General features: G+C 39.5%; 1 protein-coding gene across 6 annotated transcripts in view; it reads left to right on the top strand.

Moving 5' to 3' along the window:
- Positions 1-19,878, top strand: part of LCORL (ligand dependent nuclear receptor corepressor like) — a 54,443-nt gene that overhangs the window by 12,003 nt on the left and 22,562 nt on the right. For 4 of the 6 annotated variants that reach the window (XM_033160887.1, XM_033160892.1, XM_033160888.1 and 1 more), the window contains exons 2-6: positions 8,502-8,567; positions 11,668-11,747; positions 11,953-12,082; positions 14,370-14,624; positions 18,735-18,819. In XM_033160887.1, the coding sequence (XP_033016778.1) occupies positions 8,502-8,567; positions 11,668-11,747; positions 11,953-12,082; positions 14,370-14,624; positions 18,735-18,819 (616 nt within the window). Of the gene's footprint in view, positions 1-8,501; positions 8,568-11,667; positions 11,748-11,952; positions 12,083-14,369; positions 14,625-18,731; positions 18,820-19,878 lie in introns of all 6 variants that reach the window. The other 2 variants (XM_033160891.1, XM_033160889.1) reach the window with 1 other exon arrangement.

Genomic DNA, 19,878 nt, shown 5'->3' with positions numbered 1-19,878 from the left:
ATTATTTCTGTGATGAGGTATTCTCAGAAACTGAAATATGTGATGGAGCCACATTGATGTTTAGATCACTTGAGTCCACAGAATATGACTTTATAGTACAATAAGCTTTAAAAGTTTTTTGCACTTCCTCCATTAGTATAACTTAAAAAAATCCAAATATCTCTTCCACACCATCTTAAAAATAAAACTACATTTGAAGTCGCCACTCTGTATTCTTTCTTTCTTTCCTTTATGTCTTCTACACCTTTCATTGGGGAGTAGAAGTTGGTAAATAAAGGTGGAGTGCATGTGAACACTTTATGATCTTATAAAGTATTATTAGAAGTGAGTTAGAGTTGGCACAATTGTCAAATATGGTCAGTTGATTGCTTAGTATTTGATCTTGGTCAAATATGGTTAAATATTCAAAGAACAAAATAGCATACCTTTTTGAAAACTGATTAATGGTAAAAATTTGTTAGTAAGAGTGGGAGTGAGGACAGCAAAGGTATGAGAACTGCTAATCCTGCAACAATCCAAGGCAGATCTGCTAATGTCTCACTGATAAGCTGGAGCCATCTTCACACAGGAACATAAGCATTCATCAGTGGCAAAGTTGAGTGCACAGTGTGTCTAGCATCACAGGGACTTTGGTTTAGAGTTTGATTTGGCCAAGAAGATCATTATGTGATATTGGCCCCTGCTTTCCTCCACCAGCCCCTTCTGCCCTCTGGTTTGTTAAAAATCCAGTTCAGCACTGAATGATACATTTGAAAAATGTGAGAAGGAACAAAAATCAATATTCATTTTGAGACCTGCTGCTTTATTTCAGTGATGAGAAGTATGTGTCCTTGCAGACATTTTTGGGCTCCTCTCATCATCTGCAGTTAGTGTTAGAAACAGAGATGAAAAAGCTAGGAGCCAAAGGATCCCAGAACCTGGGTTACAGGTGCAAAAACAAAATGGCTAGTCACCATTCCCCCCCCCCCCCCAAAATGCAGCAACACTTTCTGTTTATTATTTTTTTGAAACACATTTTTTTGAAACACAATTTACATTGTTAACGGAGAAATCTGAGGGCTCCCTTGGACAAAAAAACAAGGACACCAGCCAAGAATACCAGAACAAAACAGCAGCCAGTAGGCTTGGTCTTTATTGAAGACTGTCGTGACAGGACTCCCACCTGCCACCAGGTGAAACAAGATGGAAGACCTGCACAAAGGGAGACCCCAACTTTTATTAGCTGCTAATCCCAATGTTACACCTCCCCCCAAAAAACTACATCACTAATACATCATGGTTACATCATGAAAGGGAGGTCTGGTGGCAGTAATCTGAGCATCCTGGACCCTGCCCCATGCCTCCTCTTGCCCTCCTACAAACACCCATCAAGTGAAACAAAAGAGAGGTGTCAGACTTACAAAGTGGGTTTAAATGTGTTAAGTCTTAAAAATGCCATAATATTCATCCTAAATATTATTCCATAGTACATTAACTTGGCTGGGAAACAGGGAAGCTCATTTTGCTTAAAAGAACGTCCCTATTAAACCCCTTCTCTTCTAAAATAAGGGGGTGCGGAAGGATGATCACTTGGGGGAGAAGGAAGAAGGGGAGACAGACCAATTCATGCCTTTTGTATCTGGGAGCAAAGAACAGAATGCAAACCAAAAATGTGCCTCATTAACAACAGACAGCCTTTGGAATCCTGAGGAGGCTGGGAGCAGCCCACCACAGAAGGACAGTTTGCTTTGTCTCCTGTAAAGTTGGCTTCAAAGCTTCCCTCCTACCCACAAGAGATAAGTAACCCATTTAAGCACAGTTACAGGCAGGTAGCCATGTTGGTCTGCCATAGTAAAAAAAAAAAAGCAAAAAAAAAAGCACCTTAGAGACCAACTAAGTTTGTTCTTGGTATGTTAAATAGCTTCACAGGTTGTTAGTTTACTTATGCAAACAGTTCCACAATGGAGTCTGTCTAGCATATCAACAATAGTTGTTAACAGCTCTCCTGCAGTGGAGATTACTTTCATGGGCTAATGAGGTGACTGCAATTCTTAACATGGTCACTAGATGGCGACTAGAGTCGCAAAAACCCGAAAAGTGACCAGTAATTTCGGACTGTGTGCAGTTGGCATGGCCAGTGGTCAGGAATGATGGGAGTTGTAGTCTAGCCACATCCGAAGATCCACAAGTCCCCCTGCCCCCAATTCCTTCCACAAACTGGTAACTAAAAATGATCCTAGCCATTGCTGCCACCTACTACTCAACAGTAGCATATGAATGGAAATGAGAGCTTTTGAAATTTTGCCTGTTTCTTCAATGTTTACTGCCACGCATATATCATTCTAGTATGGGAAGGGGCAGTATCTCTGGTGTGGGACATGTGTTCTTTCTGTAGTTTGTGCGCTCAGCTCTTGGCTCCCAGAAACAAAATAGAGGAATGGTATTTGACTACTGAATTACATTTATGTTTTCCTTTCCTGTTGTGGTTAATGCTGCCTTTTAGATTGCCTCCATGTTGTACACTTCTTTGATTTCGCTTCCTGTTGTCTTTATAAACCATGCAAATAATGATGGCTGTCCCAAGAGGCTAGGTTATCATAAGGGTAGTTTGTAAAGAAAACTACCGGTACCTTTACAATGACCATACATAGTAGCAAAGGTATATCTAAAGGGGGGCCTCTAGATTCCTGCATTCATTAGGCTTTTAGCATATGCAATATAGGTAATGTTTGGTGATCCAAAACGTATGTGCAGTGTAAATATATGCTGTACACAGGGTTTCAGAAACTTGGATCTCCAGCTGTTTTTGGACTATAACACCCATTATCCCTAGCTAGCAGGACCAGTGGTCAGGGATGATAATTGTAGTCCAAAAACAGCTGGAGACTCAAGTTTGGGGAAACCCTGCTTTGCACATTCTGCACATGTAAAATAGGAAGGTAGCTACTGGCCTTTCACTTATATACCAAGCCAGTGACAGTTGTGTTCAAAACTTATATGGCAACAATCACAGAGCTCCTGAGCTGGAGAAGAAGCTATTTGTGTAACAGAGGGACCTCCTCATACAGTTACGTAGCTTCAAATTTCAAGTGTGTACAATAAAAAGCGTATTGGTATATGATCACATTCTCCTCCTCTAGGGAGCAGCAGTCTCTACTGATCAGTTAATAAACTTCAACGGCCATATTGTGAATGTACCTAACACTAGAGGCCCACAGTTGTTTGTTATACAAAGGAATTAGTATAGGCTGTGGAACAAACAAGCTGATGTGATCTGATGTTCTCAATGGACACACAGGTCTACTATACAGGAGCTAGTGTATTTTGGGTTGTTTTATATAAGTAGTGCAGTTCATTTAGCAGTGGCATCACATGCTTGTATTAGGTAGCTCCACTCAGTTACTGCTGTATTCAGCACCAGCTTCAGCTTCTGGACCAACAAACTGCTTAATTATTGGACGCAGGACCACCACAACCCTGGTTTCTATCTTGTCTGGATTCAGCTTTATGGTCCTCATCCAGCCTACCTGCATGACCACATTTGATTCAGATGTAACAGAGAAATGGGTGTGATGGGTCAGCCAGATTGGTGGGGTATAATAAATAAAATTACTGATATTATTACTTATGCCACAGTACTCCGAATCCCTGACAGTTTCTTATAGATGTTTAGATATTTAATAACATTGGGGACATGTTAGTACACTGCAGCTTAACAGGTTAGCATCACCCCCACTGTCCCTTTCGCAATAAAGATCATCTGGGTGACCAAGGCTGATCTAGCTCCAAAACTAGTCCTGAATTTATATAGGAATGAGTCCAGATAATCTGCTTCCTCCAACAGTGCTTTGGAGGTCAGCTGCCACTATCCTTGCAAGGAACTTCCCCATAAAGGGGTCATTTGTGACTGGATGAAAATTGTTATAAACCTCTGGGCCCATGGCCCAGGGTATGTTTCTTCAGGAGGAGACACATAACTGCTTCTTCAGAAGCACTGCTCCTTCACACAAACATTCATCTCACATTAGACCCACCTGATGAACCCCCACTCATGTGTTCTCTTGAATCATCCATCATGGGCAAGGATCAGGAGGGCATTTCTTCAGCCAGGTTGTGACAGGTACCGTGGGCACATCCTCAGGCATCAAAAGCTAAAACTAATACCCCAGAACGAGACCAACTGGTGCATTGGACACATCAGCTGGATCTGTCACAGGCATCAAAAGGTTCTGGCATTCCATCACAAAGGTAGATGTTAACAAACCTAAACTGCTTACTCAAAGATGCAATGGAAAAAGCGGAGTGTGCTTTGACCTTCACTGCCATTTTATGGGCATGTTAATATGGACATATACTTCTGGCATTCCAGTGCTATTTTGTTTTAGAGGTCTGTGTGTGTAGGAGTAAAGGGAACTAGATTTGTAGGTCCTATATTCTTTGATTGTTCTGCTGGAATTTGTTATTCATTCATTTATTGAATTTTTATCCTACCGTTACACCAAATGGTCCTTGTATGTTACAGTGCAATTCTGTGATTGGAACCCCCAACATAATTTTTCAAATATATCCAAAAGGAGATACAGTTCAAGTGGATACGTTAGGTGATGGGGTAGAAAAAAATAACATTGTTTTGCCTTTGCAATCTCCAGAAACCTTCCTGTCCTGGGTATTTAGTGAGAGGTACTGTATTTCACCGCATAATGTTTGCATTATTGGTGCAGATTTTTTTCTTTCCTAAAAGGGGTGTGTGACTGTTATGCAGTGAATTATGTGTTGGAGGCAGAGGAAGGGGTCACGGACAAGTGGAAGAGGTGGTTGCTCGCCTGCTGCTTTCCCTTCTTGGCTGGGTTCTGGAGCGTGAGCCCAAGGCAAGTGGCAGCAGTGGCTGCAGCAGCAGCATTGCCTCGCCTCCCAGCAGCCATAGTAATCTTGCCTTGCCTCACAGCATTGGAGCCTTGCCTTGCCTCGCCTCCTCCAGCTACCTCTACTCAGACAGGCAGACATGAACAGGGTTTTTTTGGTTGGGTCCAAGCCAAGACTGGAGTGCACGGCAAGAGCCAATGGTACCGGTTTAAAGCAAGACCCTGCAGCCAAGCTGCCTCCTTGCCTCTTGACTGTGTGGCCCAAACAGTGACAATGGCAGCAGCACAATGGGCCTGGCTTTGCCTTGGCTTGTATCTTCCAGCTTTATGAACAGACAGCGAGGGACCAGACTCCCACCCTCACTGCCTCAGGAGCCACCATGCCGATTCCCAGCTCGCCTCGGAATTATCTCTGGGAATGCTCTGGGACCAGTTTTAGTGTCAAAAAAGGGGTGTGTGACTTTTATGCAGTGGTGACCAGTATGCAGTGAAATATGGTATTTGTGTTTGGGGTTGACAGTCTCCTTTTTAGTTTAATAGCAGATAGGGTGGGGGGTGGATGTATAAAATAAGGACTCCCTCCCTCCCGAAAATTTCCCTTACCATGCATCTGGTAACAGTATTATAAAACCTCTCTGTTGGAGGCAAACTTGAGTCCTAAACTGGAGCACTACTGCTAGAGACTGGAGTATGCCACAATATTAGATGTTTGCTCTATTAATGAATTTTCAGTTCTATTCAAGTTGTGGAAGGCTAAGAGTGATTGAGCGTCAACTGAGGAAGCAAAAAAGACACACGGAAGTGGGGTGATGGAAGAAATTGGCCCAATAGCTTAAAGCTGGAGTGGGAACCTTCAGCAACCCAGATGTTGCAGAATTACAACCCCAGTCAGCCCTAGCAAGCATAGCAATGGCTAGAGATGATGGGAGTTGTAGGTCAACAACATCTGGAGGTCCAAAGGTTCCCCACAATTTAAAGTATCCAAGACAAGGTGGTATGATTGGAGGGTGGGTATGTGCTGTGAGCTCAAAATAACTTTTCTCCCCACACTATATGGAAAGGTTTTAGAGGGGTGAAAGCAAAAAAGAAAAGCATCTTTCCCTCTCAAGGCCACCTGTCAGTCTCCAGTGTATAGCAATAAAGAACTGAGCTGGTTAGTACGGGGAAGGATCTAGAAAATGAGGAAGTAAAAGTTTATGGATTCCTGTAAGTTTATTTTTTCAGGGTGACCAAAGCTGGAGTTAAACGGCTTGATCAAAATTCATAGGATTTTGTTCTAAGTCTCTGTGTGTATTTTTCTAACTAGTGTTACATTCTTTTACCAAAATTTTGTCAACAAATGGAACACAGGTGGATTGGTGATCAAGGGGTGGGGTAGTACAGGTCGGAATAGGTATGAGTTTCAATGGATGGGATAGAAGGGTGCAGGTTTTACACCTCGTTTGCGACCTGAATGCCCCCCATTACTTTCTCCCAAATAAAATGCATTCTTTCTGTTTAACCCATGGAGGAAAACATTTTATGATTTTATTAAGTAAATGTTTATCACTTTTCTATGTTTTGTTCTAAGTCAAATATAATGTAAATAGATTAAATTGTAAGATTCATCAGTTGCCACCTTGCCCAAATCAGCTATTAAACCGTGTTCCAAAATACTTAAATCTTAGAGGTGGAATGAGTAACAGCATAGCCTTTGTGTGTCCACAAGTTAAGTATCATTTGAGGGAACAAGAAAGGAGGAGGTAAAATTCATTCCACTCTGTATATAAATCGTAGCTGTCATACTAACTTTGATCTTGCAAACTTTGCCAAACATTATCAAATAAATAATAATACAGTTGTCCAGTTAACACATAATATTAAACCAAACTAGTTATAAATTCTTAAGAGTATTAAAATGTAAAATATAAATTACACAAAAGAGAGATAATGTAGTACTGTAGTAAGACAGGGTTGGGTTGTAATTTTACTTCAGAGAAATATAGACAGCTCTTTTAATTTTTAAATAAACTTTGTAAATATTGAAGAACTGAACAATAAAGAGATCCTCTTATTAACCAAAAAATCCATATAATATGTTAATCCTAGCAGTAATATCTATTAAAAAGTGCTTAATAGATATTTTTAGAAACCGACAAATATGGATAGTGCAATTTGTGAGTTTGGACCCATCATGCCAAAAATTATGTCTAGTTACTCCAAAAGGATGTTTCATTCCACCACCTTGATTAAAAATGAATCAAGCATCCCAATAGCATCTTGGTGGTGATGAAGTCTTTCATTCCCACCACTGGTGTACAAGTACTGAGTTTGGTGGTGATATCTCAAGACACAAGCAAAACGGTGTCAAATAATAGGCAAAGACAAGTTTCAGTGACATCCAGACTTCGACAAACAGCACTGTCCCCACCTTAGAAACCCTCTGTCGAGTATGGCAATGTTACCTACACAGGTATCTAAACGTATAGTGAACAAACAAGCTCTGGAAATTCTATTTCTTGATCCTACAAGCCACAACATTGTGTGAAGGGATTTCAGAGATTTGATGGGATGGGACACACAATTTTAAGGGGGTACAATTAACTGGAGTTCTCACACAAGCCATGATCTCTTCCCCCGCACACCCTAAATTCCCTATTCCGAGATGCATTTGTGGGCCGGGGGAGATTATGTACAATGTTATCAACAAGGTGGATGGTATTTGGCCCCAACTTCTTACAAACCCTCAAACAAATATACTCCCAAGCCTCAGCAAAATGCAGAATTAATAATATGGACTCAAATACCATAGCAATCCAAAGAGGCACAAAACAAGGATGCCCATCTACTCTCAGCAGCCAGAAACATCATAACCAGACACCGGAAACACCTGTCAGGAGTAAGCATGGACCAATGGTACCAAGTAGTATGGGAAACAGCCCTACTAGAAAAACTAACCAGTAAGCTGAAACTGACACGGGGACAAACAGAAGAAGATACCTTCACCCCAGTAGGGTTCCCCTTTATCACACACACAGCCCAACAAGACAATGACAAAAATCTACTGACAGCATACAAATCAATATGGCTAGCCTGATCAAAAACACCCACCCCACTCACACAGGAAACCAAATATCACCACAGCTAACCACAAATGAACAATCACACCCTATGCCAACCCCGACCTCTCTCACCGCCAAAGGAGCACAAGCGAACAACAAGAGAACCTACACAAACAATGCTGACACCAAACCCTACATATATTAAGTAAAATAAAAACATCGCCACCCCACCCCACCCATCTCCCCATCCCCCCCACCTCTTCCCCCCTTCTCTTCCTAATGTCTCAACAACCGAAACTGATTTGCAAAAATGTTACATGGAAAAAATACGAGAGAGACATTGCACACACTTTTGTAAATCAAGAAAATCTTTAATAAAAAACAACAACAAGGGGGTGGTGCCATTCTACTGTCAATAAATCCACTCCCCAAAAAATACCACTTGGAAGAAGACATTGGAAGGGAAAAAGAAGATGCCCTCTAGCCAATTAGCACTGAGAAGAAACTCCATTTAGTGTCTTGTCCCCAAATGTAAAATGATTTACTTTTCCCACTCCTACATTTGTGTAAATAATTTATTGATGTAATTGTAAAATGTTTTAATTTTTCTTTTTGGTAGGTTTTGAAAGTATTTTAGAAGGGCTTTATGGACCAAGGCTACGAAGAGACCTCAGTTTATTTGAAGGTAAAAAATTTTTTTTGAAATGGTTAACGCTACCTTTAAATAATGTGACCATTTGAAGCATGTTTTTGAAAAATAAGGAATTGTGCTGGGGAATTTTAGTGTTTGTTATCTTTGTTCTCTTCTCTGTAAGTGCTTTTCCAGAATACAGTGGTACCTCGACTTCCAAGCGACTCGACTTCCGACGTTTTCGACTTCCGAATCAGTTCCGGAAGTGAAAAAATGGCCGCCGATTCCGAAATTTTCGAGTTACAAAGGGAAAGCGGTGGCACGCTACCTCGACTTACGAGGTTTTCAATGCGGTTTTTTCGATTTGCGAAGTTTTTTTCCGTTCCGAGATGGCGCCTTCGACTTACGAAGATTCCGACTTACGAGGGCGCCTTCGGAACGGATTAATTTTATAAGTCGAGGTACCACTGTACAAGCATTTCTTTTAACCTTGATTTAAGATTAGTTTAACGTCCTTGATTTAACGTAAGTGTTCCTGATATTTTGTTCACTTTAGAATATTGACACTGTTAGTTTCTTTTTTGGGTGTTACCTTACGAAAGGACTAACAGGAATCGGTGTACTGCTAAGATTTTTTTTGAACTAATTATGATAACAGTAATGATTTTGCCACCATTATTATCATAACTGAATAAAGTCTCACTTTTTCTGAATCCTGTGCAAATGTATATTTGTAAAAATATATTTTTAAACAAATTGTTTAATTTTTTTTTAAAAAACAACTTTTTAAAAGAGAGATGGTGCAGTGGCTGTGGACTAGATTCCAGAATCAGCAGAATCAAGCAGTAAAGCTTTTCCCATGTAGGGAGTCACATGTTCTAAATGCCATGAAAAAGGTGTTAGCAGGGAAAATAACAAGAGACTTCGAAGAAGTCAGGAAGACTACTTTTTGGCTGCCTTGTACACCAGTCTACTTGTTCTCTGTATTGGGATTTGTTGGTTTTTCTCTACTGTGATTAGGAACTGCTTGGAAATGAGTTGTCTGGACAGGGCAGAGAGGAATAGAAGTGGCCTTGGTATACATATGTAAGAGTCATTGGTTAAGCATACCTGATGTATGTGGAACTTAGCACAAAAAAGCATTATAAATTACTTTCACATAGTTGCACTGACATTCTTCTTGAAGGAAAGGAAGATATTAATTTGCCAGTACACAATAGTCATCTGTCAATGCCCATTTTCCAAATGGAGTGGCTTGCATCTTTGAAATGCCGTCCTGGTGAGATATGCCTAATGCCAACTTTGTTGTCTTTTAGGCACCAGGCAGAAATTGATGACCCAATCATTTAAAACATTTTTATTATCTTAAATAGCAACCCTCATTTGCCTACATTTTAAACTCTCAATTAATTGCACTTTTACCTGCTATTTATTTTTTTAATTGTTGTCTATATGCTGAATAGTTAATTGTTCTTTGTGTTGTTTTTAGTCTTTGTAAACTGCATTGAAAGGCAATATATAAATGTTATAAATAAATAAATATAAATGTAACAAATAATATAAAAAGAAAAAAATGTAAATACTTGCTTAAGAGAACATACATTTTATTTCACGTACTAGCCTAGCAAGATATACAATCCCACCATCTAAACATTTTAGAGCCCCATTTACAGTATTTCATTTTTAAATATTTAAGAGATAAATGGGGTATCAAAATGTTTAGGTTTAATAAAATCAGGATGCTTTTATATGGAGAGATCTTGAAAAATTTGACATGATAGAATTTAGTGTTGTTATGGGTTTTCTCCTGCTACTGATTAAAGACAGTAAGGTATGGTATATTGTACAGTTGGAACTAAGTTATGGCGACACAATTATTCTCTATAATTAAATTGCCTGTCCTACGATAGATATGGGATTTTCTAGTTTGGTGCTTTTCCACCATATATACCTGTTGAGTTTAGTCCCTTTGGGTTTTCTATAGATTAATAGGTGCTAGCAAGTGTTGGTTTATTTATTGGAGTGCAGACTTCAGCCAAGAAAATACACAATGCTGTGTTCATTTGTTTTGATCTTTAAACAGCCAGCATTTTCTCTAGTGGCAACTCAACTGCATTGCCCTGCCAGCTTGTGTTGCTATTTTGCTTATGCTGTCACGCCCCTTGCATTCCCCCAATTGGTTGACTAAGCAGGAACTGACAATGGCATTTTTATCTCCTCCGTAAAGATAAAGGTAAAGGTACCCCTGAGCGTTAGGTCCAGTCGCAGACGACTCTGGGGTTGTGCGCTCATCTCACTCTATAGGCCGAGGGAGCCGGTGTTTGTCCGCAGACAGCTTCCGGGTCATGTGGCCAGCATGACTAAGCCGCTTCTGGTGAACCAGAGCAGCGCACGGAAACGCCGTTTACCTTTCTGCCGCAGTGGTCCCTGTTTATCTACTTGCACTTCAACGTGCTTTTCAACTGCTAGGTGGGCAGGAGCAGGGACCGAACAACAGGAGATCACTCCGCAAGGATTCAAACCACCGACCTTCTGATCGGCAAGCCCTAGGCTCTGTGGTTTAGACCACAGCGCCTTAACAGCCTTCTAGGTACTAGAAGAAATCCTAGTGTTAGAAACAGAATTAGCTGGTGCTAGACTCTTAGTCTTTATGCTGGTGTGTTAAATTTTGTAAACAAACACAACCCAATCTGAATGAAGTATGGAGAAATATTCAAAGTTCCTTAAAGCAAATGTGTGTGTTATAGTGGAATCCTATGCATGTTTATTCAGATATAAGTTTAATGGGGCATACTCCCAAGTTAGATACAGGTAGCAGAGGTAGCCAACATGAGGGCATCCTGGGGTTTGGGATTGCAGCCTTCGTCATTCTTAGTTCCCACTGAAATCTGGAATTTAAGTTGTGTCATAGTTACTTGCACTTAGGCTCCATTGAAATAAATAGAAAAAGTCACTAATCTGCTTGGGCTCCAAACTAATATATCTTTTTGAAAACAATGTGCTGTAAACATATGCAATCTTCTCATTGTGACAGCTCAGTGTAAACGTATCTCTTCTTAAGAATAGTTAAATGGATAATTGCCTTTGGTAGTAGTCAATTATAAGTTTTTTTAACACTTCATTTTTATAATTTGCTTTTAATTTCCCCCTCTAGACTGTGAACCAGAAGAAGTGGCTGACTGGTCTATGGATGAAAAATGTTCCTTTTGTAATTTACATAAAGACACAGTCAGTGTGAGTATGTGTGCTATAAATTGTTGAAAGAGATGGTTTCTAATATATTTATTAAAACCTTATTTGAATTCAAATTATTTTACAGTATAAAAGATCTGATGAATGCATATTTTTAAATGGAAAACCTTCTTAATCTTACTCACTATTTGCAAACTTTTAGAGCCATAATTTATCCATATTTAGAAGTGTTCTTTATACCTTTTAGGATCATACGACAATTATTGGTTCTTTACAGTCAGCACCTACAGAGGAACTATCATCTCAGGGCCAGTCCAACACTGATAAAATTGAGTGCCAAGCAGAGAATTACCTAAATGCACTCTTTCGCAAGAAAGGTAATATTACTTCAATTAATGTCATAATTGATTGTATTTGTCTAGTAAGTCTTTTGAATCACTTTTAACACGTAAACCTGCAATTGGATATTGCCATCACTTTGTAATTTTCATATGTTCTGTTTGCCATTGCCAGTGTGTCCTAGTGTAGCTTTATATTCTTGTTTATTTTTTAAAAAAAGTTTTTTAAACTTTTCTGATGATAAGCATTTCTGATGCACTTAACCTTATGCTAAAGCTACTTTAAGGTGGAACTGGTTATGGGGTGGGCCTCCCTTTTGGTTGGCATAGAACTGTATGCAGAATGGTCCTGTATCTATGCTAGAGCTACTCGTGGAGAGCAAAGGGAGAGTAGTTAGCAGTAGTCAGAAGCTGGAATACATACACTTCATAGAATGCATAGATGTGACTGTTTCCATAATTTCTTGCCTTTCTGAGCAAATATACACTAGGCTTTTCAGTCAAGGGCATGGATGATGGTGTACACCTCTGCTTTCCAGGCATTGTTTATTTAGCACATAATATATAACTGCAATATTTCCATGTACATGATTTCTGCCTGAGAATCCAAGAGTAATGGCAGCTTCTGGAGCATACCAAAATTATGCATCATATCCTGTAGGGCTAAACAAAAGCCAATCAAGCGTGGGTACCTCATTTACTTTGCAGGAATTTCTAGATCTAATAATCTTCATGTTGTCTTCAATTTTAGTTTGTCAGCTTTCATGTAATATATACATGACTATATACTCTTGTGCCAAATTAGAGCTGGGCAATGTATCGATACGTTGTGAAAAATCAGTTTGAAGTTCACATTGTGGTAACACTTTCATAATATTCAACCTGACGATATATCACGAATCACAAAGTGTATGTGTGCTATGTGATGTGGGGAAAACTGTGAAGCCAGTTATCACGGTGCCTTCTGCCCCTGTTGCTCTGTACCATAAAATAACAGTTGTAAAAATATGTTAAAGGTATTTTATACCCCTAAGTCAGTGGTGGCCAAACTTGGCCCTCCAGCTGTTTTGGGACTACAATTCCCGTCATCCCTGACCACTGGTCCTGTTAGCTAAAACAGCTGGAGGGCCAAGTTTGGCCATCACTGCCCTAAGTAGTAGCTATTTCCAGGACATTACCCCGTTCACCTCTACATAGTTACATCCTTATTTCATACATCGTGTTTTATTGGTATATCACAATGTTGAAAGCCAGACATTGTTCAGCCCTAGTGCCAATTAAGCGTTTCCTACTATTACATGTTTCTGCCTATTTTTGCAGTAGCAAACATTGATCCTTAAAATCAGTTTACAAGTGAAGCAGAGATACTGCTTTATTAATACGTGGGTGGCGCTGTGGGTAAACCACAGAGCTTAGGGGTTGCCGATCAGAAGGTCGGCGGTTCAAATCCCCGCGACAGGGTGAGCTCCCGTTGTTCAGTCCCTGCTCCTGCCCACCTAGCAGTTCGAAAGCATGTCAAAGTGCAAGTAGATAAATAGGTACCGCTCTGGCGGGAAGGTAAATGGCGTTTCCATGCGCTGCTCTGGTTCGCCAGAAGTGGCTTAGTCATGCTGGCCACATGACCCAGAAGCTGTCTGCGGACAAACGCCGGCTTCCTCGGCCTATAGAGCGAGATGAGCGCCTCAACCCCAGAGTCGTCTGCGACTGGAGCTAATTGTCAGGGGTCCCTTTACCTTTACCTTTACCTTGAATGGAAAAAAATGGTGGGATATAAATACGTTTTAAAAAGTAAATAAATGTCCTGCTCAGATGATAGCAGTAATTCAGAATGCATGGGCAAAGTACTTTTTGCTGAGTACTAGGGTAAGGGGTGAAGGGTGTCTATTCATGGAAACTTTTTGTGAAAGATTCCTGCAATGCAGGGGGTTGGGCTAACCGGCTCTTGGGGTTCCTTCCAATTCTATGCAGTTGAGGACTTTCTAGCCCTGTTTTTCTGTATTTTGAGAGCTTTAGAAACAGCTGCCCCTATGGCATTGAAGATCTTAGAGCAAAAACTAGACAAATATTTGATTACAAGTGTGATTCTCTTGTGTATATTTGTATTCTTTCTTTTGGATTTTAGCCTTTGAGTTTGTTGAGCAGACAGGGCTTAAGGAAAATGTTGAATTAACTGCTGTTATTTAAATAAGTGAAATCTGTAGAGCATAGACTGACAACTTTATAAATATTCCATTGGAGTATTAAGTCTTGGTGCAGAGGGATAAAGCAGATACAGTAAATGTGTTTATTCTAATTCATATGTTTATTTGCTATTATTTTCCCACAGATCTTCCTCAGAACTGTGATCCTAACATTCCCTTAGTTGCTCAGGAATTAATGAAAAAGATGATCCGTCAATTTGCAATTGAATACATTTCAAAAAGTAGTAAAATGCAAGAAAATAGAAACGGTTCGTCATATGAAACAAGTCTGATATGTAAAGGTATCCAAATGAACCAAACAGAAAATTCATTTCAGGAAGAACAGGATAGCCCTCTAGACCTCACTGTGAATCGAATACAAGAGCAGAATACTCAGCAAGGTAAATTTCTTTTTTGTTGTTTGTTTGATGTGATTAGAAATGAAATTCATTGAGTTTTTTGATAAATATGAAAGCTATCTTGTATACAGTTTCACTTACTATTATCTATACAAAATAATTTGTAAAGATAGGTGCCACAATCCACAGATCATACATGATTCTCTTGCACGTATGACTGCACCATATTTAAATGAGCAGATTTTAAACACACCTGTTCACATTTAGTTTTTTTTAATGAATTGAGAATGTCTTGGAATATATAACTTAAGTAGTTGCCGGAGTAGGGCATTTAAAATGTAACCAGTTTATAACTAGTTCCTGTGGGAGTCATCCACTTCCTTCCTTTGTCACCAGCACTTCCCTTAAGACTCTGAATACAACTGGAAGCAAGCAAGAGGGAAGCTAGATAACTGTGCTTATTGTCCCACACACAGCATAAGAAAAGCACTGATTTTCTTCCCTGCTGCAGCTCCTAGATACAAAGGCCCAGTGAGAGAGTCCAGTGAGAGAATCACAGCTACTGAATCTGGTTCTGTGGCTTCTGCTTTTAAAGACCAGTAAAAAGAGAAAACAGGTTGATGGGAGGGTGGCCAGCCCCAGCTTACTGCCCCTGAAATCGCATGTGCTGGCTATACTTGCAGTGAAAATTGTAGAGGACGATATAATTTGCCACTTGGGTGCTTTCCCATGGATAGCTGCCAGCTACTTAGTGCAGGCAAGTGGCAAATTACAAGACTGAATTGCGTATTTCTGCTAAATGTGCTGTCAGCCACAAATGAAGATTGAAAGTATAGTTAGTTGGGCATAATGATTAACCTTGATGTTCTTTCAGAGTTGTAAGCATTGTTCTCTCTTTTTGTTTTTTAAAAATCCCTCTTAAATTGGCCATATATCCAAATCAAACCAAGAAGGGACAGCTCACATGAAGTTCATTTGTAATTTAAGTATTGCAGCTTCTCCATGTACATTAGTGCATCTTTAAAGTTATTTACTTAAAAATGCAGAACAGAGTTAGCAGTAACCGTTACACTTTTCAAAATGTCATTAAAGAGAATTAATACTGACCAAGTTAGCATCCTTAGGTCTTAATTATCCTTTTGTTGGATGGATTAATATATGGACCTTTGCAGACACAAAATAAATTGTTGGTAGTATATAAATGTATTGTCTTTATTCCATTGCTATAACCTCTTTAAATAGAAGGAATAAGACGGTTCACGGACATACTTATTTAGTGACAATAAGTTTATTTTGTTGTATAAATTTGCTATATAGGTATGTTTTACTTTAGAAGCCATCATTTAAGCTTGCCTCTTTTTGACTTTCAACATAGGGGGTGGGGGTTTGTAGCAGGAGTCATATTTACCTGTGTTAATGCATCTTTTCTACAGCTGCTGTTTTCATTTTCAGAAAATGCCCTTTCTGAAAATGTGGTGTAGTTTTATTGCAAGCAGCATGATGGATGCATCATGGGGTTGGGGATTGCAGCAGCTGAACGAATGGGCCATGAAGCAGGGGATTTCTCTTTAACCTAAATTTCAGATATCTTAAATGAGTAGAAGAGGAGTAGGACTGCATTGAGCAATGAAGATGGAGGGAGTAAAACTTAATACCCTCAAGTTGTGTACTATGCCAAAGAGCTGGCTCTTTTGAGCAGTGGAATGGGTTGTAAGCATGTTTACTGATACTTCCATTGTACAATAGAACAAAGTTGTCAAATGGCTGAAAATGCTGACAGGTATAAAATTAATATATCATATTAGTAATGGCTGTTATAAAAAGTAGTCATTAAAGACACTTATTGAAATAATAGCTTGCAGCTCAGCCCGGCAAATGAAGATGATGTCCTATAGGCCTCAGGAGTGGGGATTTCCCAGAATTGCAAATATACCAGTTCACCACTTGCTTTGGTCAGACCTTGCTATTCCCCCACATTTCCTATCAAATACCCAAAGAGTGTATATGACCAGGCACTTCTCAGGATGGGTTACAGACACTTATACTCATTTCTGATATCTGAAATTTAGGCTAAAGAGAACTCCCCCCTATTTCCAACTCATTTGTTCAACCTATACTTTGAAATGGTTGAGTATCTGCAACTATCTGGCAAGGTATTCTCTTTAAAGCTATGTAATTAAGGATATGCCTCCCAGTGCTTCTGTGCTAAGCTGCAGCATTTCTCTTAAGTTAAACATGGCATGCACCAGTAGGAAACTATAAGAAAGAGCTTTATACATCACAATTTACTGGTATATCCAAATACATGAGCCATGTGTAAAGCATGTCTCTCCTTAAATAGCATGCAAAATATTCTACCCACTATTGTGCCACTGCCATGTAATTATGAATATGACAATATGAGAAGTAACTTTCTGTCATCTCATTGTGTAGCTCAGTGGTGGCGAACCTTTTAGAGACCGAGTGCCCAAACTGTAAACCAAAACCCACTTATTTATCACAAAGTGCCCAAACTTGTTGAACTTTTTTGGGGGAGCTGCCGACCAAAGTTTTGGAGCTTTTTGGGGGGGCTCGCACAAAAGTTGCTTTGCTTTTGGGAGGGCGCCCCAAAACTGCGGGGCTTTTTTTGGGGGGGGAGAGAACAGAAATAAATGACAAGTAATACCTTCACTGGAATTAACATGCAGCGCCGACATCATCGTCTGCCAAAGCGCCAAAAAAACACACACACAGCACAATAAGGGTTAAAAAGACGAACGCTGTTATGCCCAATCAGAAACAACTACTGACGCAGCAAATTGAAAAACAGATCAATCGCCGAACACAATCTCCAGCGACTAGCAAAAAAAGTTCAAGGTTTCAACAGCGGGCGCAAGCCTGGGGAAAAAACAACAACAACAGCACGGATGGGCCGATGGTGCGCGTGCCAGCAGTGAGGGCTCTGTGTGCCAAATTTGGCACGCGTGCCATAGGTTCGCCACCACTGGTGTAGCTCATTTACTCACCTTAATGTTATATATTTTAATTGCATAATTTATATATGTCTGCCATCAGTTGAATGTAAAACATATGTGTAGCAGAATGAGATGGTAGAATGGGCAGTATCATTATGCTGGTGGGGAATCACATTTTTAAACGTTCCCATGTGTAAAATCTTCCTGCAAGTAGAAGATTAGCACATTGTGAAACAGACTGGATTAGTAACTTTCTCTCTGGGGTGCTAGGTTTTAACTTGCTGGAAATCTTTAAACATGGATAGGTAAAGGTAAAGGGACCACTGACAGTTAAGTCCAGTCGTGAACGACTCTGGGGTTGCGGCGCTCATCTCGCTTTACTGGCCGAGGGAGCCGGCGTTTGTCCGCAGACAGCTTCCGGGTCATGTGGCATGGATAGGGGAGCATTAAAAAGGCATTCTTCGTCTGCAGTCAGAAATAGTACAGTACATTTTACCACTTGTATCATTTTGCTGCATGTATAGATCAGGCTTATATGTGGAACTTGGAACCCTAATTGGTCACAGCGCTGGGGGCATACATGACCTGCACCATAGGTCACCAACCTTTCTAGATCTGTGAGCACATTTTGAAAACCCGAGAAACTGTCATGGGCACTCATCACACACCACTACAGCGCATGCATGCTCCAAGGGCACTCGTATTTCTCTCCGCCGCCAGTAAGTAGGCTTGAAATAAATGTTTTAGCTTTTTCAAGCTTAATGGGAAGTAATCTTCCTAGAGAGTGCAGTTGGGGAAGGAATGGTTAACCCTCACTCCCCAGCTGCAATCTACAGGAAGATCACATGCACCTCAGCAAAAACTATGCTTGAAAAAAGCCTTCTCTTGGAGCCAAGCCTAATTTGTAGCAGGGCAAGGGTGACTTTGAGGAACTGGTGAATGAAGAATTAATCATGTTCACAACCTACAAATTCAGACCTACAAATTGGTAGATCTAACCATTGTACTTTGGTGTTTTTTAAAGTTAGAGATAGCAACAACAACAAATCTTTATTACGATCATAGACCAGCATAAGGAGGGAGGGGTACAATCATTTAGAGATAGCTTTTTGATGATAAGGAACATTAAAATGAATTTTGTTATTGTAAAATAAACCTATTACCTAAGTAATCCTTATACTGTTTGCTATTACAATAGGGGATGGAGTGCTAGATCTTTCTACAAAGAAAACAAGCTTGGAGCAGTCAGCATATGATGGATCTTCTGAAAATTCTGTGTCTGGGTAAGCAAATAAGCATTATTTTTGTTTTGTTAAACGTAATAAATGGAAATAAAATTTAAGCTTGAAAACACATTTATTTTGTAACCAATTTCTGTAAAATGTTTATTGACACGTTTTGCTTTTGCCAAAGAGTTTCACTCATAATTGTGTGTTCATATATAACTCATATGTTTCATTTTGTGTTTTTCACATTTTTCTGTTAAAGAAAAGTTATCAGAACAATCACCAAACTTTACTGAATGCTTACATACATAAGGAAACTAGGCTATTGAAGAAAATTTATTCTTCATGATTTAGAGACAAAAAAAATTACATTTTAATAGTAGAAAGTTTTTTTATAAACAGCTATACTCCTTAATGTTTCCTAATGAAAGAGAGAGCTCTTGATGGCCATTCTTGCATTTTGATACTACCACTCGTGTCATGCTGCTGAGAGACCCATTTATTATTAGATGTTTAATGTGCTGAAATGTACTATTTACTGATATAATAGTTAAATAACAGATATTGTAATTTTAGCATCCTTCCATCAATAGCAGGCTCTTTTTGTCACTTGTGCTTTTTGCAAAGTTTTTTTTTTTAAACAAAGACTAACAGTTGAATAGAATTATTCCATGTTGTTTTAAAATTGCTTCTTTTTTCAGATAGTCGTGGAAAAAAATTAGATCATTTTATTAGCAATTAGGATGTCTTAATATGTTTTCTGTTAGTTGCAACGAAGTTTCTATGAGGGGGTTGACTCTTTTATTACTTGTTTAGCGGTAACGTCACGTTTCTACTAACAAAACTCCTTTTGGATGGGGGCATTCAATGGATGTTAAATTGTGTAAAGTTTTTAAGTGTTACTCTGCAAGCATCTGTCAAAAGGGAATTGCAAGCAGATATGAAAGTTATCAAATACTGAGCTAGGATTTAAAGTTCTTGGAAGGGCTGCTATAGAAGCTGGGGTATCATTTTTGACACATGGTCCTACCAGAACTGTAGCTTTTGCTATGGTAATCAATAGCTACCACATCTCAAAGACTTAAAAGTATCAGAAGCAGTGATGTTACCTAAGCA

Source organism: Lacerta agilis, chromosome 9, assembly GCF_009819535.1.
Source record: "Lacerta agilis isolate rLacAgi1 chromosome 9, rLacAgi1.pri, whole genome shotgun sequence".
NCBI classification, from domain to species: Eukaryota; Metazoa; Chordata; class Lepidosauria; order Squamata; family Lacertidae; genus Lacerta; species Lacerta agilis.
The sequence above is the reverse complement of the archived record's forward strand: the minus strand, read 5'-3'. Positions and strand labels throughout refer to the sequence as shown.